This window comes from Balaenoptera acutorostrata, chromosome 20 (genome assembly GCF_949987535.1).
Source record: "Balaenoptera acutorostrata chromosome 20, mBalAcu1.1, whole genome shotgun sequence".
Taxonomy (NCBI): domain Eukaryota; kingdom Metazoa; phylum Chordata; class Mammalia; order Artiodactyla; family Balaenopteridae; genus Balaenoptera; species Balaenoptera acutorostrata.
In genome coordinates this window covers 5,813,822-5,839,809 of record NC_080083.1, presented here as the reverse complement: position 1 = coordinate 5,839,809, position 25,988 = coordinate 5,813,822, and the positions used below count along the sequence as shown (strand labels likewise).

The following is a 25,988-nucleotide window of genomic DNA, read 5'->3' as shown; positions in this document are numbered from 1 at the left end:
ATTTGGGCATGTTAGCAGTCTTCTGCAGAGTATCCTGTGCCTATCCCTTGCAGCACAGTAGTATTTTCTTAGGAAGAAGGCTTATGAATTAGCTGTCACTTTTTGTTCCAATCTGTTCCCATCTGTTCCCATCTACAGTAGATCAAGCAGAAATTAATCAGACTTTTTTGGCTTCATCCGTTTGTAGCTAATGCGTGATGCCCACCAGGTCTATGTTCCTTTTATCCAATCCAGCTGGCTCCCATTCTCACATCCCCATCATTCCCTAGCTTCCTTCTAAATGTTCTGTACCCAGCACTCTAGTGGTTGTCGCATGGTAGCCCTCTAAGCAATAATAAGTAACTTCCCGGACATGCTCTCCACTCTGTTGGCATGGTTTCCTTCATAGGTTCAACGCCACCTTTCCAAACTCTTTGACAATATGGCCAAGATGCAGTTCCAGCTGGACGCCAGTGAGAAACCTACCAAGATCAGTCTTGGCATGTACAGCAAGGAAGAAGAGTATGTGGCCTTCAGTGAGCCCTGTGACTGCAGTGGGCAGGTAACGTATGCCTTTCTCTCTCAAGTGTCTGCATTCAGGCATCAGCCTTTGTGACCTTGGGCCGGAACTGCTGTCTGTGCCCTGGGACTGCCAGTTCCCTTGACTTGAACCAATGTTGGAGCAGCTTCCAGTGTCCGCTTTCCTCTCTCTGGGAAGGACACATGTCAGTATCCATATATCTTCCTTAACCAAAGACCTGTGCAGAGAGGAATAAAATGCACATAAACAATTACCTGAGTCAAAGAGAGAAGGATTTTAAAACGATTAGCAGCACCAGGAGACTTTAGCATAACAAGCCCTGGAGCACCCCACAGGGGAATGTAGGACACTGACACCTTCCCCGGGAGAAAACGCCCTCTGAAATCAACCATATTCCTGAGCGATCACTTCTCTGTACAATACACCTCTCACAGCTCTACCCTGTGGAGAGCCCACCACCGCCCTTCTCCAGAAACTACCACCTCCAAATCTCCCAGGTACAATTCAAGAAACACAAAACATGAGACCATTCTCTCCTTAAACCTCCTTCCATCTTTCACCATCACCGCTAAAGGATAAGCGCTACTTTGTTCACTATCCTAAATGATCCAACAAAGCATTGTCCCTGGGGTTCTAATCCAGTCCAGAGTAACACCTGGAGAAAAGATCTTTTCAGAGTTCCACCTTCATCCACGTGTATCTTGGAAAGCAATTCTCGTACTTGAAAATAGTCACACATTCTCAGTTTTATGAAAGGGACCTTGGGGTTTGACTCAAACCTTGTCTGTTCTTTTTGTAGACCCAGAAAGCATTTAGTTGGAAAATATAATCCTGGCCTTTGGCTCCATACTCAGCGTGGACAAGGTCACGAGAATCCACTGACTTATTTACACCCAGCTCAACTCAGATTAAGATTTCCTCATGAGAACTCTGGGCGGCAGCCCCACATCCCCTGAACCTACTCCTCCGCCCAGTGGGCTCACGTGGGCATATCCCCCCTGTTGTTAATTGAGCCCCATCCTGCGTTACACAAACGAACTGGCTCCCTGTGCCTTCTGGCGGCTGTTTGGGGTTGTCCATCGTGCCTGGGCTCATTTTCTTCACTCCCTCAGGCTGAGTGAAGTGTATCACTGAGCACATCTTAGGAACCCAGCGTCTAACCCCGAGTTCTTCTTCCAGGTAGAAATATGGCTGAACCATGTGCTTGCTCACATGAAGGCCACCGTGAGGCACGAGATGACAGAAGGCATAACTGCCTATGAAGAGAAGCCGAGGGAGCAGTGGCTCTTTGACTATCCAGCTCAGGTATTCTCCGAAGCGGGACCTCTGTGGGCCCCCACCCTCTGCTTGCTCTCTTCCTCAATGACCTCCATCAGCCTCCTGGGGCTGCCAGACTCACTCATGCTTCAGGGTCAGGAGAGGCTGGTCTGGAAGGGGTCAGCAGGAGGGACCAGGGGAACTGTCAGCCGCGACGCAATCCAACCCCTACCTTGGAGAATTAAGGGTCGTCCATTTTTACTCCATTGGCTACAGTAGGGAGAAAACGTAAACAGTTCAGCTCACTGAGCCAGCCCACTTTGTATGTGCCAAGCTGTTTGCTGAGTGCAGGAGACACCAGCCAGAGGCATGACAATGTAACCCTGCCCTGCTGGGGCTTACAGACTGGCGTGGAAGTCAATCAGCTACAAGTGGGACCTGGTGTGACAATAAAGGAGGCTCAGGGTCTTCTGGGAGCCTGTAGCTGGTTAGCAGGGTCTGGGGATCACCCTCCTGAGGATATGATGCCTAAGCTGAGGTTTGAAACACGTGAAAGATGGAGGGAAAGAGCAACGAAGCGTGGGTAAGAGTACAGGCGAAGGCTCAGAAGCAAGGGAGAGTGTAATGTGTTTGAGGCCTGAGTGTGGTGGAAGCAGGAGTTAGGGGAAGAGGGAGCAAGAGGTGGCAGGTGGGTTCTGGAGAGGAAACTAGAAGACAGCGCTTGTTGACCACGTTTGGGAGTCTCATCTGATTCCAGGATATATCTAAATCCTTCACCGGGCTCTCAGGAGGGTAACAAGAGAAAGAGGAGAGTTAATGAGGCTATTTTTAATGACTCTGGCTGCAATCCACCACTCCTCCCTCCCCTGTTAATGGCTAGTACTAGTGTTGGTTTGGTTTATTTGGGGTTACAGATATTTGATGGTAATTGAAGCCCGAGGAGTAGATAAGATTGCCCTTGGAAAATATGCAGACTGAGATGAGGGTGCAGAACAAACCCTTGAGCATTATTCAAAGGCTGAGTAGGCAAGGAGAAGGCAGTAGAGCAGAATGAGAAACAACCTTTTCTGATGGAAGGAACACCAAGGAATGGTAGTCATGGAAACCAAAAGAGGGAGTGTTGATAGCGGGTAAGAGGTCAGTCACACCACACACATCTAAGAGATCAAGCAAAATAAAGAGGCTAACGTACGTCCATGGACTTGGTGAGGCCATTTCAGTGGAGTGGTAGAGAAGAGACCACACTGCAGGAGGTTGAGAAATGACAAAAAGATGGGAAAATGTTGACAGCGAGTGTAGACAGAGAAGAGAAACAAGCCAGGGCTGCAGAAGGAAGAGGTATTGTTTTAACAGTGTAATTGGCACACCACGTTCAAACCATCCCAGCAAGAGCACACTGCAGGAGGGACTTCTTTAACAAAAACCGATACGTCTAAATCCAAAGGCAAAAACTAATAAATTAGGGAATGGTACTCGTTACTACAACAGGATTCTCTACTTCACAAAGGGAATAATTCCCACCAGGATTCCTTGTTTACTTGAATCAGCATTTTGTGGCAGGAAAATGTGTTGCCTCCTGCTATTGTGACAGACATCATCTAGAGCAGTGTCTCCCGAACCAAGTGGTACCGCATCTCCACCATGGATAATCAAAATTATGCGTTTTCCTTATTAAGTTTCTCAGCAAAGAAATGTGCACTTAAATCGCTTTTTTCCATTTATTTATTTTGAATCTCTGAAGACTACAAATCATATTGACCACGTTGAATTTCAGTGGAATTCGCCCTGACCTTCAAGAGTAGGCCTTTCAAAGTTATAGTTTTAAAGAGATACAAAAAAATGTAGTGAAAGTATTACGGGCAAGAAAAAATACGCCACACGTGATCAGCAATGGCTCACTAAACTAGAATACTCCAACCATGAGAGGTTCCAGAAGAACAGAGCAAAGACTGAGTATCGTTGAGGTGTTCAGTCAACACTTTGTTATCCTCCCAAGCACAGGAAAGACGCTGTGGCCTGTGAAGCAAAAGCAGAAAGATCAGTGTACCAATTTCTAAAAGCCACTGGCATTGACCAGCATGAGCCTTTGGTTGTTCTCAACCAAATGATATGTTTTCCAAGAGCAGAAAGCACTTTCCCCACTTGTGTTGTGCCCACTTCACACCTCCAAGCCCTTAGAGGCATGTGTTCAAAGAGACAGTGCTGGTGGAAGAGGGAGGGAAGGGGTGTCCGTCCTCCACAGAATGACATTCTCAGCCCGTGCTGTGTGGGGACTGGGCTGGTTTGGGAGACAGTCCTGGTAATAGCTTTACTAAGTGACTCTTGGTGCCCCAGGTGGCCCTGACCTGCACTCAGATCTGGTGGACCACAGAGGTGGGCATGGCATTTGCCAGGCTGGAGGAAGGCTACGAGAATGCCATGAAGGACTATTACAAGAAACAAGTGGCCCAGCTCAAAACCCTCATCACCATGCTGATTGGCCAGCTCTCCAGCGGGGACCGGCAGAAGGTCATGACCATATGCACCATCGATGTCCATGCCCGGGACGTGGTGGCCAAGATGATCGCTCAGAAGGTGAGTTCCAGACTCTCAGGAGTGTCGCTCTTCTGGGCACCTACACCGTGAATATTGAGGTTAGGGAGAAACACAGGGGCTCCAAACTCTGCACCAGCCAGGGAACTGGGAGAGGATCATGGTGGCTGCTCGTACCTTTAAAACCCGAGCAAAACAGCGTCATCTGAGCGGCTCATGCTTACTGTGCTGTGGTGGGCAGCATACTGCTCTCCTGACCGGTACACAACACCCAACACCCAGGTCATCCAGAGCCCTGTGAATCCTGTGGCCGCGGGGCCGCCTGCTGCCTATTGCACCCTGCGATTCACCCACCTCCTCTGCCATGCTTTCTCTAGGTGGACAACGCCCAGGCTTTCCTCTGGCTGTCCCAGCTGCGGCATCGCTGGGATGACGAGGCCAAACACTGCTTTGCCAACATCTGTGATGCCCAGTTTCTGTACTCCTATGAGTACCTGGGAAATACACCTCGCCTGGTGATCACGCCTTTGACAGACAGGTGAGCACTGGAGTCAGCCACTGACAGAGAACCCTCCTGCTGTTTGGCTCACACCATCCAATGACCACCCAGTGTCACTTGCTATTTGTCCACAGAGCTGCAGGGGGAGGGCCAGACATAACCCAACAGAGGTAAAATAGAACTGAAAGGGTGTAGGGCAGAGCCCGTATCAGAGCAAACCCCAGAGCAAATCGATGAGCCATGACTTTTTGAGGAATGACTAGGCAGTCCTACACACCTGGATTCTCATTCCAGCTGTGACACATACCAGCTGTTTGACCATGAAAACCTTGACATGATTCTCGGTTTATTCATCCATGAAATGGAGGTAGTAACTCCCACTTGAAGTGAATTTTGTAAGGATAAAAAACAGGAATGCTTGTTAAGGAGTTCAGGGTGTAATAAGTGCTCAGTAAATAATTCCTATGACTATTTTCTTATCAATCAACTGGCACATTTATTTAGCACCTCTCACTTTGGGAATACAAAGATGAGAGCAAGGTCCCTACCATTCAGGAGCTTACAATTTCTTTTACCATACTCTCTGCCATTCATATTCGTTATAAATGAATTCATGCCAGACCCTGAACTAGTCACTGGGAATACGAAGATGACTAAAAGTTAAACTCCACTTCTATTGAGGGAAATAGGACATGTAGAAAAAAATTCACAAACATACACCACACACACAGCAATAACCCTATGGATCCCCTGTTTATCCTCTTCCTAACATTTCCCACATTCTGAAATGAACTTGCCTTCTTGCTTATTGGTGGCAGTCCCCTTTGGAATGTAGACTTTTTTGCTCTCAGGGGCCTTTGTCTGTCTTGTTTGTTGCTATTATCACCAGTACCTAGTAGATGTTGAATTATTATCCATCGATGAATGAAGGGTGGTTGATTATTGTGAAAATGACAGAATCAGGAAGGGGAGGTCGGTTCGGAGGAGGGATCCACACAGGACTCCGCCTGTGCCTTGGCTCCCAGAGAAGCAGCAGCAGCCGCTACGCTGTCTCCTGCTCTAGCTGGGCACCACCCTGCTCGCTGCCCCAGCTGAGCACGAAAGGCAGACAGCGTAGGTTCAGAGGGATGCAGGTCCCTCTGCAGCTGGAACAGTAAAGGCTGCAGCACCTCTGGGGCTTTGGGCATCTCGGGCTTTTACCCGGGCTTTCCTGGGTCATGATCAGTTGGAGGGGCTCCTTTCACAGTGGGTTCAGGGAAAAGTTTTCCCACCTCAAGCTTCATTCACAGGGGGCCCTCTCATGTGCTCTTTGTCTTTACGATGATTCTCAGCAGCACAGCTGTCCTAAACAGGAAGGGCTTTGGGAAGAGTGTTCTCTTTGGCAGTGAGTTTTTCTGCCTGCCTTGGACTTGGAGCTAATAGTTTTGGAATTTATATCGCTCGAAACAGAATAATGAAGCCATTATATATTTGAGCAACTTGGTTAATGTCTGTCTCTCACTGTGACTGTGTGTTCCATGAAAACATTGACTTTGATTTGCTCACTGCTCTGCCCCAGGACCCAGCACCGTGTCCAGCAAATAATAGGCATTCACGAAATACTTGTGTAAAAGCAGGGAAATGACTTCTGAGATTTGGAGTAGTGTGCCCAGCTTCCCAGACCATTCAAAATATTTCCTTCCTACCCACAGGCACACCAGACATTATCATTCCAAGAGATAAAAAATACAGCACTGTCTTTTCCCTGGGTCTTCATACCTTCCCAGGAGTTGAAGAAGATAATTACCTCTTTTGGATTTAGAGGTCTCTAGTACTCTAATGCCAAATACCTAATAGAGGAAAAGGGTAAAGTTTTGACAGTGAATTATTTCTAAAATAGGCATTTATCACCTCTCATATGAAAGGATGCAAATAGGAACTTGCAAGAAAGATTTGCTGCAAAGAATGGCGAATACTATTCAGACCTTGACCTTGTTTTGCACATGAGATACTTTTCTGACAAAGTAGTATATAGTGAATATTTATATGGTGAATTCCATTTTCTCATTGACTTCCATTATTATCTCAAGAAATGTTTTGCCCAGAAAGAAATTGACCTCAACACAGAAAATCACATTTTAAAGAGCATTCGGCTTTTGCTGGTGTGTAGCTTAGTACGTTTAATTCTCTTCTGCCAGAGGAATTAATCAAATGGACAATTTATCCATACAACCTCTGCACATTCATTAAAAGAACAGCCGCATTACAGTACGTCCGACTGATTATGCCTTTTTCTTTGGAATTTCCCACTGCCTGGATGGGACCTGAATGTATAAGTAGGTACAATGGCTCAGCCATTGTCACAGGACTTTGGCACACTGCTAAGTTGAAGGACTAAATGGAGATACTTTTTCAGGCTGAACAAAAGCCATTCTCCTAAGTTGTTTCTTAACCTGTGGATGGTCTCCTCCCCCTTTACCCCCCTTCCCTCATGTTTGCATACAAACACCCCTTTCAGCCCCGTACTGAAGTACTGTTTTAATCAACAGCTTATCAATTTTGAGTACCTCTTAATTTCTCAGGCACTACTGCAAGTGGGTGAGATATAATTGATGCAAGAGTCTTTGAGGGTGATTTGCTGGGTAGGACACAACTTGCAAAGTCATACACTTTCTTTTTAAGTTTTTTTAATTGAAATATAGTTGACCTACAGTGCTATATTAATTTCGGGTATACAGGATAGTGATTCAATGTTTTTATAGATTATACTCCATTTAAAGTTATTATAAAATATTGGTTGTATTTCCTGTGCTGTACATTACATCCTTGTATCTTATTTATTTTATGCCTAAGAGTTCATACTTTTTAAATCCCCTTCCCCTATCTTATCCCTCTCTCCAGTCCTCTCCCCAGCGGTAACCACTGGTTTGTTCTCTGTATCTGTGAGTCTGTTTTGTTGTATTCATTCATTTTATTTTCTGGATTCCACATATAAGTGAAAACATACAGTATTTGTCTTTCTCAGTTTGACTTCACTAAGCGTAATACCCTCCAAGACCATCCATATTGTTGCAAATGGCAAAATTTCATTCTTTTAAAAGCTTTTGCACGGTGAAGGAAACCATCAACAAAACAAAAAGACAACCTGCTAAATGGGAGAAGATATTTGCAAATGATATGTCTGAGAAGGGGTTAATATCCAAAATATATAAAAGAGCTCATACAACTCCATCAAAAAACAATCTGATTTTAAAATGTGCAGGAGACCTGAACAGACATTTTTCCAAAGAAGACATACACATGGCCAACAGGCACATGAAAAGATTCTCAACATCACTAATCATTAGGGAAATGCAAATCAAAACCACAATGAGATATCACTTCACACCTGTTGGAATAACTATCATAAAAAGACAACAAATAATAAATGTTGGTGAGGATGTGGAGAAAAGGGAACCCTAGTTCACTGTTGGTGGGAATGTAAATTGGTGCAGCCACTATGGAAAACAGTATGGAGGTTCCTCAGAGAATTAAAAATAGGACTACCATATGATCCAGCAATTCTTTTTAAGTTTTTATCTGATATTTTAATTGAAAAACTTAGTAATCTGTAAACAAAGAAAATAAGTTACCAGGAATAACCGTTGTTAATATTCAGTCTGTTTCCTTCTCATGTAGATTTTGAAAAAATGAAATTGCAGCCATATGCTGTATATAAAATATCATAGACTTTTTCATGTAACAATATATCATGTGTATACTCTCTAAATGTTCTTCTAAACGCCTCTTATAGCTGGATTATCTTCTATTTACAAGTATCCCATAGTTTATGTAACATAACCACATTATGGGCCATTTAAGTTGTATCTAAGCTCTTACTGCTAAAAATAAAGCTGCTGTGAACTCACATATATATAAATTTTTACTATATTTCTCATTATTTCCCCAGGAGGGATTCCAAGAAGCAGGACAATTAGATGATACATACTTTCAAGTTATTCTTTTTTTTTTTTAATTTTATTTTTTTATTTTTGGCTGCGTTGGGTCTTCGTTGCTGCATGCGGGCTTTCTCTGTTTGCGGCGAGTGGGGGCTACTCTTCGTTGCGCTGTGCGGGTTTCTCATTGCATGGCTTCTCTTGTTGCGGAGCACGGGCTCTAGGCGTGTGGGCTCAGTAGTTGTGGCACGCGGGCTTGGTAGTTGTGGCTCGCGGGCTCTAGAGCGCAGGCTCAGTAGTTGTGGCACATGGGCTTAGTTGCTCCGCGGCATGTGGGATCTTCCCGGACCAGGGCTCGAACCCTTGTCACCTGCATTGGCAGGCAGATTCTTAACCAGTGCGCCACCAGGGAAGCCCTCAAGTTATTCTTAAAAAAGGTATTGTTCCCACTGTCACTAGCAGTTTATGAGGTGGTCATCTCACAATATCCTTACCAGCATTAAGTATTATTGTTTAAAATATTATTAACTTTATAAGTCAAAATGGTATCTCATTTGGATCTTGATGTTCTTAATTACTCACAGGCTTGAGCATTTTATGTGTTTATTGGCTGTTAGATTTCCTTCTCCTGTGAATTTGTTGTTATTATCATTGCCCATTTTATTACTTTTACACTTAGCAAGTTCCTGCCCATTTTAAGATCAGTTTAATATTCACCTGTATTTTATTATAGTTTATGTTATTTTACTTTTTCCTTTAACCTTTTTTAATTCTTTGGTAAACTTTTTGACTACTGAGTAAAGCGAATGTTTTCATCAAAACATTTTTGTAAAAAAAAAAACAAAAAAAAAACCGCACATTTTTGGTTACAAGTGATAGAAGCCTAACTTAACTTGAACTAACTCAAACTAACTTAAACAGAAAGAGGACTTGTTAACTCAGACTTCTGGGGAAGGAGTCCAGCTTGCTGCAGTGAAACCAGCTTTCGGGCCTGAACAGGCAGCTATCAGGGCTTTGCTGTCTTCTGAGAGCTGATTTCTTTCTTGCATTATTTTTCTTTGGCTGGAAAGATGGCCCACACCTGATCCAGGAGGAAGAGAGACCCTCTCTTTCCCAGCACCATATGTCAGATTCCTTAAAGGGACCCTGATTGGTCCTGTTTGGATCATGTGCCCGTCTCTGAGCCAGTCACTGCGAACAGTGAGATGGGGTATTTTGCTCAGGCCGAGCCTTGTGCCCAGCCCTTGTGGGACAGATTTTTTTTTTTTTTTTAATAAATTAATTTTACTTATTTATTTTTGGCTGCGTTGGGTCTTCGTTGCTGTGTGAGGGCTTTCTCTAGTTGCGGCGAGCGGGGGCTACTCTTCCTTGTTCATGGGCTTCTCATTGCAGTGGCTTCTCTTGTTGCGGAGCACGGGCTCTAGGTACGCGAACTTCAGTAGTTGTGGCTCACAGGCTCAGTAGTTGTGGCTCATGGGCTCTAGAGCGCAGGCTCAGTAGTTGTGGCACACGGGCTTAGTTGCTCCATGGCATGTTGGATCTTCCCAGACCAGGGCTCAAACCTGTGTCCCCTGCATTGGCAAGTGGCTTCTGGGAAGGTGGGAAATACTTTGATTGACAGCCCCATGGGAATACTCTGTAGAGGAGAGATGGCTTCCCAAAGTGTGGAGTCCTGGGAAAGGAAAACCCATAGAAACTATGTTAGGGTGTATATAATTAAATTTGTTGTTGTTGTTGTTTCTAAGTAGTCAATAGGCCCAGCACATGAGTTATGGGTCCTTTCCCTCACTGGTTTGTGATGTTTGCTCAACCATATTCAGTTTTGAGTCTATCAAACTGCTTCAAAGTATCTATTCTTATTCTGTTTCATCAGTATATTAATCCATCTATATGCAATGCTCTTTAAGGATTGTAGCTTTATTGTGAGTGGTAATATTTTTATAGTGAAGGTCTGTATCATCCATTTTCATTTTCCTTTCCTTTTTTTTTTTAAGTTCTTCTGTTTCTTCTTTCAAATGAGCTTTCATCATTTTGTTAAGTTCTAAAATATAAATTATTAGGGTTTTGATTGGTGAGCCTTAAAACCTTCAAATTAATTTTGAAAGAATGGCCAGGCCATCTTTATAATATGTGATTCGTTTTTCTTTGTTCATACCTTCAATCGTGTTTCTCAGAAAAGTTTATAAGTATCTTCATATAGGTTTTGAGTGTTTCTTATTGTTATCTCTATGTAGTTTTTAATTTTTTTGTTCCTATATAAGATTGTTTCTTCATTTTATATATATATATTTTTGTTTTGTTTTGTTTTTTGTGGGGGGCTTTTTGGCCGTGCCCCACAGCGTGCGGGATCTTAGTTCCCTGACCAGTGATTGAACCTGTGCCCCCTGCAGTGGAAGCACGGAGTCTTAACCACTGGACTGCCAGGGAAGTCCCTGTGTATATATATTTTAAAACAACTTTATTGAGCTTTATTTTATGTCAAAAATTTCATCCATTCCAAGTGTACAATTCAATGATTGTTAGTAACTTTATCAAGTAGTGTAACCATCACCATAAATCAATTTTGCGACATTTTTATGCCCCTCAGTAAGATCCCTCATGCCCATTTGTAGTTGATCCTCACTCCCAGCCCCAGCCCTGGTCAACCACTAATCTACTTTCTGTCTCTATAAACTTGCCTATTCCGGACATTTCTTATAAATGGAACAATACAACATGTGGTCTCTTGTGTCTGACTTGTTTCATTTTGCATAATGTTTTGGGGTTCATCCATGATAGAACATGTGTCAGTAGTTTGTTACTTATTATTTCTGAATAATATTCCATTTTACAGATATGACACATTTTGTCTATCTAGTCATCTTAGGTAATTTTCAGTTTGGGGCTATTATAAACAATGCTGCTGTGAACATTTGCTTGCAAGTCTTTGCGTGGATGTACATTTTCATTTCTTTTGGGTGTATACCTAGGAGAGGAATTGCTGGGTAGTACAGCAGTTTTATGTTTAACTTTTTGATAAACTGCCAAATTATTTTCCAAAGTGGCTGGATTGTCTTATATCCCCACCAGCAATGTATGAGGCTTCCCATTTCTCCACATCCTTGACATTTATTATTATCTGTCTTATTCTTATTTATTGTAGCCATTCTAGTGGATGTGAAGTAGCATCTCATTTGAGTTTTAATTTGCGTTTCTGTAATAATGTTATTGAGCATATTTTCATGTGCTTGTTGGCCATTTATATATCTTCTTTGGCATCATTTCTGTTCATATCTTTTATCTATTTTTTGATTGATCTGTTTGTACTCCTTTTTGAGTTCTAAGACTTCTTTGTACATTCCGGACATATTGCATATATGTTACAAATATTTTATCCCAGCCTGTTGTTTATCTTTTCATTTTCTTCATGGCATCTTTTGAAGTGCAAAAGTTTTTAATGTTGATGAGGTCCAGTTTGTCAGATTTTTCTTTTATGGACTGTGCTTTTGGTGTTGTAAGGAACCTTTGCTTAATTTCATTATATCTTTAACTTTCTTTTCATTTACATGTAGGAGAAAATTGGTTTTTGTAAATTTGTCTCCTGTTCTTCCCATCTACTGCCCCATGTTAAAAATTCTAAGAATTATGCTCTTGATTCTCCTTTTTCTAAGTCACTTCTAGAATTTCTAGTTATATTTGAACCATACACATAATATGAAGCATAATTAAACTATTCAAGTTTAGTTACTAAGTGTGTGTTATTTTTGGTAGATCATATGTCAGTCATTGCTCTCAGCTCTTCCTGTCACGGTTTGAGAAAGATATTTAGCAACTAGCGTAGGCAAACGAAGATGAGCACTAGGTGATGAAGGACCTCATAACCACATGGCATAAGGAATAGATCTTAGAATTGGAGCTATTTATGCTGAGGACAAACAATTTTCAAATTTTAAATATTAAATTTTAAATATTAAAATATTATAAGATGGACAGATTTGTTTTAGATTGATGCTAAGGACATTCTTCTATTAGTGCTGTTTCTTATGTTGAGTTGGGAACCTATCACAATCCCTGGGTCTTCTTCCTGCGACCTGCCATCTAACCATATTGCCCCCATTCCATGTACATGCAAGTGCTTGGAAGACTAATTTGCATTTGTTCTTCTTAAATTTCACTTTGTTGGGTCTACCACATCATTTTCAATTGCTAAAATTATTTAGAATTTTGGTCTACCTTCTATCTAATCAATTATTTCTTAATTCAAGTTATCTATGAATATATTGAACATCAGGAGTCTGTATCCTGGTGATGCCACTAGAGGCCTCCCTCCAGGTAGATATTGTTGCATCCACGTTCATTCCTCAGTTATGATTATTGAACCATGTGGTAGGTGGAATTCTAGGAATGATCCCCAGCGACATTTTCCCTTGTATCATCTCCTCTTCTTTGAGCGTGGGTGAAAACTATAAATAGGATGATATCATTCTCATGATTATATTTTGCTTTACGGCAAAAAGGAAATCATTCAGGTGAACCAATATAGTTATATGAGACCTTAAAAGTAGAGCCTTCTCCTGGCTGAGGGCAGAGGGAAGGTCAGAGAGGCTTGAAGCATGAGGAGAATTTTTCATGCCATTGCTGATTTTGAAGATGGAGGGAGCCCTGTGCAAGGATGGTACAGTGGCCTCTAGGAGCTGAGAGATCCCCCAGCCTCAGCATGCGCCTAGGACCTCAGTACTACAACTGGTGGAACTTAATTTGGCCAAGAATTCAAATGAGCTTGGAAGCAGGTTCTTCCCCAGAGTGTCCAGATAAGGGTCCAGCCAACTGGTACCTTGATTTTGGCCCTGTGAGACCCTCAGTAGAGGAGCCACCTGGACTTCTGACATACAGAAGTGAGATAATAAATGGGTGTTTTTTTAAGCCCTTATTGTGTGGTAGCAATGGGATTTGAATACAAATCAAGTGATTTCACCAACTCTAAGATTAGCCAGACCACACGTCTGGGATAGCCAGTCTATACATAACTGAAATCAAGATAGAACACCTTTGATATTTTCTTTAATCTGCCAGTTGTTTGTCTAAAAAAAGGAAAGCTACATTTCATATATTTATTATCTTAAGAAATAATACCTTGAAAGTGGATCAGCTTTCTGCTTTCCAAGGCACTTTCATATCTCTTGTCTCATCTTGTCCTCACAAGAGCCTGGTGGGTCAGATAAGAACAAAGCCTGTAGACATCATTTGCCTAAGAAAGCAAAACCAGCTTCAGCTCGGTATTAGGAAGGTCTTTCAAACAATTAGAACTGACCCACGGTGGAAGGAGCTGGCCTCTAAAATAATAAACCATGCCTTACTGGAAGAAAAGGCTATGTGATCGTATTTGAAGGATTTAATGGGATACAGCCTGGCATGGTTAAAGAGCCAAGCCTCTGAGGTCTCTTCCAGCACTAAAGGTCTGTCTTCCCAATAAGAAATCAGACTAAATTGATCCATATTCATGTTGTGGTTAGTTGGTTAAGGCAAGAGCTCTTCTTAAAGGATTCCTTGCCATTTTCACAATTGCAGTTGTTTTTGAAGCAGCAGATTTATCTAAATTCCTTTGTACAAAGAAAATACTGTGTGATGGACCCCAGTGACACATGTTTTTAAGGCACCAAAGTTTAATAACCTGGCCGAGTTTCACAAACACTTTGTAGTAGAGGCAAGATTTGAACTCAGTGTGTCTGACTCCTGAGTCCTTGCCTTAAACCACAGTAGCATGATCTGCCCCCCTCACTAGGAAACAGGAGCAGATTGAAGCAGCCAGCTTAGATGTTTAAAGAGATGGATCTTACAATCTAACAAGACCACAGACAGAATCTTAGAGGAGGAGCGTGTGTCCCAAAGAACTAGGACATCCTGCTGGCTCAGTGGCCCCCCACACAGAAGAGGGGAATACTCTTTCTTTTCTTTGTGTTTTCCTCATGGCCCACGCTAAAGCCCCACTGTCCCTGCCTTGGTTATTAGAACTCCTTAGACAGCCAGCCCGCTTCCCCTCCCTGAACATCAGTCAATCCATCTGTAATTTAAGGGGATTAGATTAGTTGATCTCAGAAATTCCTTCCAGCTGTAGAGTTCTATTATTATGGGCAAATGTATATGTATTTTGACATTTCCCCCCATGTGCTTCTTCTGGAGATAATCAGAAGCTCAGTAGATGCTCAAAAAGAGATTGACACCCAGTTCTAAGGATTTCTTTTGGGAGATTCTTGAGCTTTCTATGAGAATTCTATTTTTGTGAAACCTTGTGCTTCTAGACTCTCAGATTCCTTGAGAGCCCTGCTGCTGCAGAGAGAAGAGGTCTGGATTGCCCTCTGGCTGGCAGAGAAGGCAGCCATGGGACAGAAAGGGGGTGGGAGAGAGAGTGGGGAGGAGGGCTGGCTGGGGGCCAGGGTTCCACCCATCCAGGCAGCTGCCTTTCCTCCTGGGGGCGGGTACAGGACTGCAGCAGGCCCTCCAGGTTCTGGAAGGAACCTGAGGCTGGCAGAGGTAGAAGGCCTTGGGGCCAGTCTGGAGCCAGAACTCAGCCCAGGAGAGCAGGTACAGTTAAGGCTGCATATGGAACTCTGAAGATCTAGCTACCAGTGTTGGAGAGAAGCATTGCCAAATGGTAACAGTGACCGAACAAGGTGAGATGGGACCTAGCTTTTCACCTTAACCCTGACTCACCTCACTTCGTGGCCCACCTAACAGATCAACAACTCTGATGTGAGCTTAGTCCACAGGGAAAAGTGAGGCAGCTGCATGAGCCCAGCTCACCAGGAGTTAAATGCAGCCAGCCCCCCCATTACACAGGAAAACTCCAGGTAGAATAATAATTCTGCATACTCTTCTCTCCACCTGGAGAAACTACCTTCCTGGGTTTCATCTTCAAAGGCTGAGGTAGCTATGGGAATTTCACACTTAATTAAAGGAGAGTTCAGGAACTCCAAGTCTTTTCAAAACAATTTTGGTTGCAGTGAGGATGCAGTCACCATCTGGCAAGAAAGGTGTTAACTCAGAGTTTCTGGTCAGCTCTAGCATCAGATTCAGAACCAAAGGGAGTCCATTTCAGAGGCCCCCTCAGATGTTCCCTCCCCATCTAGCCTGCAAGTTGAAAGCCTCTGTACTGATTTTCTAAGTATTAAAAAGTTAGGTCAATGGCATGGTTTTAAAAGCTTTATTGAGATATAATTTACATGTCTTAAAGTTCACCCATTACAAATGTACAAATCAATAATTTTTAGTAAATTCTTAGACTTGTGCAGCCATTACCACCATCTAGTTTTAGAACACTGCCGTCACTGTTTGCAGTCCAACCTCACCCTCACCTCCCTTCCTAGGCAGCCACTGATCTGCTGTCTATCTCTGTGTTTTCCAGACATTTCATAAATGAAATAATATGGGAGCTTTTGTATCTGACTTCCTTCACTTAGCATAATGTGTTTCAGGTTCATCCATGTTGTAACACGTATCAGTACTTCATTCCATTATATTGCTAAATAGTATTCCATTGCATGGATATATCACATTTTGTTTATCCATTCACAGTTGATGGACATTTGGGTTGTTTCCAGTTTCTTAGTGTTATGGATATTGCTGCTTTGAACATTCCTGCATAAGTCTTTGTGTGAACATACGTTCATATTATCCTTGGGTAATTCCTAGAAGGGGAATTGATGAATCATATGGTAACCTTTACTTTTTAAGAAAATGTCAAACTGTCTTCCTAAGTAGCTGTACCATTTAACATTCCCACCAGCAATGTATGAGGTTTCCAGTTTTCTCACATCCTCACCAGCACTTGTTATTGTCTGTCTTTTTGATTGTAGCCCTCCTAGTGGGTGTGTCATGGTATCTCATTGTGGGTTTAATTTGCATTTCCCTAATGATCAATGATTTTGAGCATCTTTTCATGGGCTCATTACCCAAAGGCACATTTTATCCTCTTCTTATGAAGATATATATGGAAGAAGTGTATGACACATATAGTTGGGAGTTACAGTGGAGTGGGAGCTCAGCTGAGCCACTCTGCTCACTCACCCCATTGTTGAGGGGTCAGGGAATACTTGTGGGTGAAGTCATGGCAAAAATGAGCCCTAGGGGGTTAGTAACCATCAGCCAAGCAAAGATTGAAGAGGAACCTGATCCGGGTAGACTCTAGGAAGGGTCGGGAGCTGGATGGGGGAGGAGAGAGGGACAAGCCCAGTCCTACTGTGTCTGGCATCTTAGTCTGTTCAGTCAGCTGTAACAAAATACCAATCACTAGGTGACTTATGAACAACAGAAATTTATTTCTCACAGTGTAACCGGACAAGGCCGGTACGGAACCCAAGTTCAACTGCTCGCCACTCGACAGGCCAATTCGAGAGACAGGTGTTGGTGGAAAAGGAAAAGTTGCTTTATTCAGCAGCCCAGCAGCGTGGGAAGATGGTGGACTAGTGTCCTAAGACCATCTCCAAGTTGCCGGTTGGGAGACAGAGGTTTTATAGGCAGCGTGAGGGTGAGGGAGGGGGCTGCAGGGAGCCTGGTTAGCTTGTCCTATTCGCGGATTGGTCGGCATCAATGTGAAGTTTCGAGTATCACCAGTCATCTGGTTTCAACCAGTCTGGGCTCTAAGTGCTGGCGGTTGGCAGTTTTCACCTGGTGGGGTCTGCTTCCGGTAAGAACAGCTTGGGGGGGGCGGGTGTCGGGCCTGTATCCATAGCTTTCAGGGGCCTGGGTGTTCGGGACCTGCTGTGGGGCTCATCTAGAGTCTAAACTGTACCAGTTTCCTGGTCCAACAGCTATTCTTTGTGTCTCCATCTTCGCATTTCCTAATCATTAACTCTTGAGCCAGCCTTTGGAGACTCAGGGGAGGCCTGGGAGACTAAAGCAAAAGGCTGTTATCTTAAAGGACAGGGACACAGGGGCTTGTATGCAGTTTCAATCCCCCCTTTGATACCCCTCAATCTTGAGGGGAACAGGTGTTGGATGAGAAAAGGAATAACGTTTTGGGTAAAGAGGTTAATCGTTAACTCGGCAGAGGAACTCAGTTTTCGGGGGACTTGGCCTCAACAGTTCTGGACGCTGGGAAGTGCGAGATCAAGGTGCCAGCATAGTCGTGCTCTTGTGAGGGCCCTTCTGGCTCACAGCGGGTGCCTTCTCGCGGTGTTTTCACACGGTGGAGGGGGCAGGGACCGCTCTGGAGCCTCTTTAATAAGGCACTGAGCCAGTCATGAGGCCTCCACCTTCATGACTTCGTCACCTCCCAGAGGCCCCGCCTCCTAACACCACAGGCTTTGGGGGTTAGGATTTCCACATATGAATTTAGTGGGGACACAAACGTTCAGACCATAGCACCGGGCAAGTGAAAATAACTCTTCATGAATGGACTTAAACATACTGGGCCTGGGGGGAAGGGACCAATGAGAAATGAGCTAGAGAAGTAAGTGGGGGCAAGGTCAGGAAGGGCCGGGCCGAGAGGCCCTGGTGCCCTTCAGGGAGGGAGCATCATGGTCAGATGATCCTTTAGAAAGTTCCACCCGCAGCGCAGAGGGGAACAGCGGGGGCGGCTCTGGGCTTTCCTTCACAGAAGCTGTGCCAAGCCTCTCACAGCCTTGAACCTCAGCTCTCTCTCACTGGGACCCAGCAGGGCCAGAGCTATTTGTGGGGCCACCTGTGGCACCGAGAGTGACCTCCACCCTCCTGTGTTCGGCAGGTGCTACATCACCCTCACCCAGTCTCTGCACCTGACCATGAGCGGGGCTCCAGCAGGACCTGCAGGCACAGGCAAGACAGAGACCACCAAGGACCTGGGCCGCGCACTAGGCATCATGGTCTACGTGTTTAACTGCTCCGAGCAGATGGGCTACAAGGTACAGGCCCGGCCGCGGGGGGCTCGGAGCTGGGCAGCAGCTCATCCTCGCCGCCCTGGTCTCGCTCAGAGGCCCAGACAGGGAGGCCCCTGCTCCCTCACGGGAGGCCTGAGGACCCCTGCCCTCAGGAGCTTGTGGACCTCCCTGTAAACTTTAGCGCCGTGGAATCCACTTCCACTGATGAGCTTTGCAACCACAGAGAGGTGACTTCACCTCTGGGGTCTTCCTTTCGTCATCTGTAAAATGAAGAAGCTGAACATGTATCCAAAGGCCTAAATTCATTATTTGACCCAGAACCACAGAAGGGCTCATAAGTGGCTGATATAAAAATCTTCACATAAAAGTCATAGATGTGCTCTTCTGTAAAAGTGGGCATTTCCCCAGAATTTCTACAAGGGCAAAATATTCTAGGTTTGGCTTCTGAAGACATACTAGAGTAACCTCTACTCTTAGCAAGAGGTACACAAAAGACAAGTGCAAGGGTAATGTTCTTCATCCAGGCACTCATCATTTTTACATTTTTTAATGTATTCCAGGCTCTGTGTCATAGAGAAAGGCAAAAGAAACAAGAGGCCCATTAGGTCACTTCTCAGCCATCAACATTCTGCTCACAACTAGACCTTATTCAGATTCTTTTTTTTAAAAACATAATAACAGATTGTCTCACTGTCTCATTTCTATTTTGTTTTATTGTATGTGTTTTTGTAAACTGCCTTAAGTTCCCTTTTGAAAATAGGATAGCGGGTAAATAAATTTAGAGTGGAAAAAGAAAACATTTGCATTAAATAGATCAAATATTTATATATATAAATGATGTGATATATTGCCTGTAAAATAAATTTAATTTAAAAGTAAATTTAGAGACTGTAAGATAATACTTTCAGTTACCATGTATAGAACTCTGTAAATGAGATTGATCTGCTATAACTTTAATAATTTCTTTTGTATATAAAATTCTGCTGTGCAGAGTTACAGAATCCTATAGCATCATGTTTTCTCATATAAAGCAAACAGAATGAGAATTCAGACCCAAAATAGCTGTCTTCCCATAGTCACACACTAAATTTTAATATGGTTGCCTTTACTGATGAACACATAAAGATACTGTTTCTCTTTAAGCAGGCTGGAAGAAGAAACGATTTTTTTCCCCTCTAAAGGAGCAAGCTAAACTTTAAGGATTACTTTAAGTTTCTAGATTCTTCTAGAGTTGATCAATGGCAGCCCTGCTGAGATAAATATACTCTCCCACCCAACATTCTGGAGGACACACTCATTTAGATGTGGAAGACCTGGGGTATTCATTGAAGAAAACCAGCCAGATTTCTTCCAAGTCATGCTTAACATGGGAAACAGGAAGAGATGAGTTGGCCCCGTGGCCAGAGGTCACTAAGGTCATTTTACCCAGTCCTTTCAAAAACTTATTACTGAACCCTGACCCCACCGATTCCTCTAAGAGTGTAGGCTGAGAGGAGGGGTCTGCCCTTAATTTGTTTGAACTGTGCAAAGCTTCAGTCATGTGCGTCTAGTGAGGACACAGATCAGAGCAAGAATAGTAGGTATAGCCGTAGTGAGATGCAGCAAAGGTAAGGTGAGTCCTTCCTGGACACCAAACATGCTTTGTAACCAAACAGCCCCAATAAGTAAGCAGTTTGCAAACCTCCTCTTCCCTTTGTTGTCCAGCTATTCAGAATTATTTATATCTCAAAGTACACACCAGCAATCAATTTATTGAGCATCACCATTGCTCAGCATCTGTTGGGAATCATGGGGGGATATCAGAGATAGATAGGTAGGTAGATAGATAGATGATAAAGAAAGAGAGAGAAAGAAAAAGAAAGGAAGAAAGAAGGAAGGAAAAAAGGAAAGAAAGAAAGAAAACATAGGCAGGTCAACAGAGATGAGAGAGAGAGAGATAATAGATGAAAGATAGATATAAATAGATAAATGATAGATGATAGATAGGTAGACATATGAGAGATAGATGGGTAGGAAGGAAGGAAGGAAAGGAGGAAGGAAGAAAGAAAATAAAGATACGTAGGTAGATAGATGACAGAGAGATGAGAGAGAGAGATAATAGATGAATGGCAGATAGATAGATAGGTAGATAGGGTGAGCATAACCCAGTCCATTAGGAGAGACAGGAACGGTATATGAAATAATTAAGGGAGATAGCAGACAGCATTACCCTGAGTACTAATGCGTGTTCTATGAACTCTAATCCCTGGAATGCTCCAGAGCTGTGGGAGAGCCACCAAGTGTGCTGGTCAGAAAAGACATCGTGGAGGAGGTCAGAGCTGAGGTTGTTTAAGGTCGTTAAGGTTTGGATGAGCACCAAACAGGGCGTGTGACATTTTAACGCAGCCCCACCCACTAAAACATCAGCTTCAGAAACAGGACTGAGTTCTATGTGCAGGTGCTGTCCTTCCCCCGCTCCCTGTGCTGACTTCACCCTGAGCTCTCTTCACAGGGTTTGGCTGGGGCGAGGGGAGGAAAGGAGTGAAGGTCAGGAAGAGCTTTCACCAGCATCACTCACAGCAGCGCATTCTGTTTCAGTGTCTCCAGAGAACAAGCTAGAAACAAACATGGAACCACGGTGGAGTCCATTCGAGTGGATCGGGGAACAGGGGAGGATGGGAGATGGGGTTGAGCAAGGAGAGGAGGAGCACAAGACCACTGGGAAGCTCTGACCGTGAGGTGTCAGGCCACAGAAACTCTGCAGGCTGCAGGACTGAAGCAGGAGCGTGATGAAGACAAACGGTCTTTAAGGAAGACTCCCTGGGCAGCCAGATGAAGGGAGACAGGAAGAGACTGGAAGGGGTGGGGGAGGAACATTTTTAGGAAGAACATTGCACTCGTTCAAACCAGAGAGGGAGAGAAGCCGGATGATGGGGTAGCAGAAACGGAAAAGAAAGATTGAGAGGCTTGAAAAAATTAAATGATACTTAGTGAACGTGGGGAGGGTGTGGGTCGGTGGTGAAACAGAGGAGGAGGAAAGAGGAGAGTTTGGGCTTTGTCAAGGACCCTCACAATCCCCTCTGCCTCAGGAATTCTGTAGGGAGACGTCGGGTGATGGGGTGGATGCGAGAACTTTGTGGAGGCTTGGGGGAAAGGGTTAGGGTTAGGGTTAGGGTTTGCTTTACTCTACTAGTGCTGGTTGGAAAACCCATAAAACTAGCCACTTTCTCTGGAAATGGTTGCTGTTTTAGTGCTAAGACATTCTTCATGTTATAGCAGCAATACTTTCCCCCTGGACCTCAGTTTGGAGAGGCTATTGCTGAAACATCAAATGACTTTGAATCTGAAAGTATTTGGAATTCTTTGACTTCTCCATGACATCAATACTGTAGAACACCCACTCCTTGAGAAACCCTGCTCTCTACGCTTCTGAAACGTCATCCTTCCACAATTCTATCTGATCTTGCCTCCTTGATCTCATTTTTTGACCCCTTTTCATCATTTCAAGTTTTACTTTTATACGGATGACTCCTGAGTCTGTTTTCCAGCTTCACCCAAGTTCTGGTAGTCTCTTTAACTAGGCAGTAGAGGCCTCCGTTTGGATGCCCGTCTCTCATATTCGGTCGACACTCTTCTCAGACAGTTCCTGCTGACTCCCTGTTTCCTTCCGGCCAGGTTCCTCATCCCAGCAATACTAATCATCTTATTTTTCCCCGTGGGCCAGGGTGGACATTTTAAGACATCTTCATTGTTTCCTGTCCTTCCTTCCATCGTTCCAGTCAGTCAGCAATGTTTATTCTTCCTTCAACAAGGCTCTTGCTTCCAGGCCTTCAACCTTATTCTGAGAGCCCTTATCCTGTCCCAGAAACTCACCGTCTTATAGCAAGGCAACAGCCCAGCCCAGCTAATGGTACCATTGTGCTGTTGTGGTGACATCTTAGTTGTGTCCTGTCAAAAAACGGGGCCACATGGAGTCCTGGGTTCTGCTCAGGCCCTTGGGGGTAAAGTGTGGGGTGACGATTATCCCCCTATGGAAACTCTACTTTCTTCTGTTTTATGTATTGGATTTCCATTTGATGAAAGGTATCCACAACTTTAAAAAGTTTTAAAACCACTGTTAGCTGGAGAAGCATGGATTTTGATTTTCAAAACTCTGACTTAGTGTTTATAACGTTTGACAGGTGGCAATATATATATAATGTGTGTATGTGATATACATATATGTAATGTGTGTGTATGTGATAGTTGACAGGTTGTTTTATTATTTTACATATATATATATTTGTGTGTGGCAACCTGACAAGTGTCATGTATATATGGCAACCTGTCAAATGTCACAAATACTAAGCAGAAGTTCGGGAATATAAGTATGTCATATAAATGAAATATAAAATATATATTATGTTTTATTATATATATGTGTATATATACATATGTATACACACACACACACACTCATGAATATAATACTAGCAATATCCACCTGCAGAATTTTTTTGAGCACACAAACACAATGCCTAGAACTTATGTCACCTCCTCAGACAGACTGTGACTTCTCAGTCTGAAATACCTACGTGTCCATTACATCTCAATAAGACAGAATGAATAAATAAATAGCCATATTACCCTCATGTTAAGACTCCATTGGGACTTATCACTACTGATGGTTTCTTATTTTTGTGTTCGTTGTCTGTTTTCCCCATTAGGATCCAAAACCCTTGAGGATCGGGTCAATTCTCCCTTGTTCAGGGCTGAATCCTCATGACCTAGGACAACCCCTGGCACATAGCACAGGCTCAGAGTAGATTTGTTGCATGAATAGAGAAATCAATTAATTCAAGGAGCTTAGTAAAAGGTGGGGATTCTTCCCTCTGTTTTCAAAGTCTGCCCCGCATCTAACCTAGCTTATGTGATGTTAGACTGGGTCTCCTAAAATACCGATTTAATCATGTTTTTCTCTGCTCCAAACCTCCAAAGATCTCTTATAATAATTCAAGCCTTTTCAGAACCATGACCCTCTTTATTAAATCAACTTTCATGCCAAAATGACACCTTTATTTTTCTCTGTACATACCATGACTTTGCTCATCCTTTGTCCATAATCCTTCCTCCTCCTGGAGAGCCCTTATCCTTCTGCTATGCCTGCACAGACACTGTTATCTTATTAAGCCACGATTCCAATGTATGTTCTGAAGATACCATGTACTTCTGTGAGATATCAGTACTCCAGATCTTCTGGTTCTGTTCTTGTGTTCCTTCCACTACACTAATGTTTGCCAGAATGCGTTCTGAGAAAATCAGGGGTCACATGAGGAAAAAAAATCCTAGCCATGTAACAAAGTTGAACTAATTTAATTTTGCCTGACTTCTCAGGGCCCTTAAAATGCCCTTATACATTGTAAATTGACCAAAGTGGGTTATAGAAAGCAGTGTTTTCCAAACTTGATTTACCAGAGAGTCTTGTCTTCAAGGAGCATCTCCCAGCTTTGGCATTCCATGAAATAAACTTTGGAAAGTGCTGTTGTAGTACTATGTGAAATTCACTTCTTTGGCAAAACTGATCCGTCTAGAGCACTTTGACCCACCCCTCTCTGAACTGCATAACATTTGTGGTCTATATTATCCATTGGAACCACTGCTCATGTAGCAATTTACCTGTTTTATTTGTATGCCTTATCTCCACAACCTAACTAGAAGCTCTTAGAGGGACTGAGCCTCTCTGGGTCTAGCACGTGAGCTATGCATGGAGCAGATGGTCAAAAAATGCCCACTGAGTAAATGAATGGACTTTTCGACTATTTGCATGTTCTGAGCACATCAGTGATGTTTCCTTGCCAATGGCCTTGAGTGTCTCCCAGTCGTCTCTCCCTTTATATGGCTCCATGGTTTACTAGTTCACATTGAATGGCCAGAGTGGTTTTCATTTTTAGGACAGATATACCATCTTCCATCTGAAATTATTCCCTTACTCTCATTTAAAAAGATTTACCTGTAGTTTATTTCCAAAAGAGGTTATCCCTTCCCACCCCCATCTCCAGCTTCCCACCACTCTGGGAAACCTGGGTATTTTGCATGAATTCAAAGATACAGACATAAACTTTTTCATCAGCACATGCCAAAGGCTGAGTGGAAGGATTTTTGTCTGTATGGTGCAAGAAATATAATATTTTATTCGTTTCCTGGGATTTTGAAAGCTACAGAATCAATACAAGCCTGATGACATTTTAAAGGGATTTTGGTCGAAGTGTCTTGAAAAGGTTCTGTTTGATCCCATGACTTATGTTGGCACCCAAAGCCATCAAAATTTTAATTGTCCTTGAAATTTTAATATGAGTTTCTAACCAGTGGTCTTTAGGGAACTGGAAGTTCTATAATAAAGGGGATGGAAAATTACTTAGATGTGTAACAGTAAGCCCAGCAGATAGTAATTTAATCTTTGTACATTTTGTTGCAGTCTTGCGGCAACATCTACAAGGGCCTTGCTCAGACCGGTGCCTGGGGCTGTTTTGATGAGTTTAATCGAATCTCCGTGGAGGTCTTGTCAGTGGTGGCTGTGCAGGTATGGGGGCCAGAACTTGATGGGAGCGCTGTGGTCTTCATGCCAAGCCCTGAGGACTTGTGCATCCTCTTGCGTTTACCCTCTCCTCATCCACTTGCCTCCACCCTTTCCCCTGTTGCATTTCCTGCCCTTTCTTCCACCTGCTAAAATCAGGCCTGGGTGCAGGATATGGGTATCGTGCTGGTCCCTACCAAGATGGATCCATTTACTGGCCATGACTTCCCACTTCCTCCTCTGTAAAACAGGAAGAAAGAACGCCCATGCACCTGCTCCATAGGGGTAGGAAAGGATCCAGAAAGATGGCAGAGCCCGGCTCCTTAGAAGAGGCACAGACTGGGGAAGTTGTCAGACCAGGACTTGAAATTCAGCTCATCCGTTTCCTCACTGAGCATCCTAGCCAGGCGCTCCACCTCGCTCAGCCTCGTTCACTTAATTATGTACAAAGTGAGGGGGCAGCTTGAGTATTGTTGGATGAAGAAAATCAGTTTTTGGGTTAGATTTCCCCTAAGTGTGCCGCTTGTCTTTCAGGTCACCCAGGAAGCGCTTACTAAACACCTACGGCATAGTCAGTGCTGTGCTCAAGGCCAGTGTGAAGGGTCCCAGTTGAATAGGACACTATTCCTAACTTCAGAAATCTTGAGTTCTTGAGACACTCTTCAATGTTCTAGATGTGATTTGATTTCTGTTATCTTGAAGCCAGGCCTTGAAAAGATGGAGAGGATTTGGATTTGGGTAAGGATCCCATAGACAGTGGGAGCAGCAGAAAGAGGGGGGTAGAAAAAAGTGAACAAACCTTTGCTGAAAGTCTGCTTTGTACCAACTTGCTGATGCTTGTCTGCACCGTTTCTTGGTGAAGCTTCTGAAAGTTGCAGAAACGTAGGTTCTTCTCTTGTTC

General features: G+C 43.5%; 1 protein-coding gene across 1 annotated transcript in view; it reads left to right on the top strand.

Annotated features, from left to right (window-relative positions):
- The window catches only part of DNAH9 (dynein axonemal heavy chain 9), a 298,166-nt gene that overhangs the window by 92,831 nt on the left and 179,347 nt on the right, over positions 1–25,988 (top strand). The window contains exons 23-28 of the mRNA XM_057536174.1: positions 389–541; positions 1,700–1,825; positions 4,112–4,351; positions 4,687–4,847; positions 18,423–18,579; positions 24,989–25,093. Coding sequence (XP_057392157.1) covers positions 389–541; positions 1,700–1,825; positions 4,112–4,351; positions 4,687–4,847; positions 18,423–18,579; positions 24,989–25,093 — 942 coding nt within the window. The remainder of the gene's footprint in view (positions 1–388; positions 542–1,699; positions 1,826–4,111; positions 4,352–4,686; positions 4,848–18,422; positions 18,580–24,988; positions 25,094–25,988) is intronic.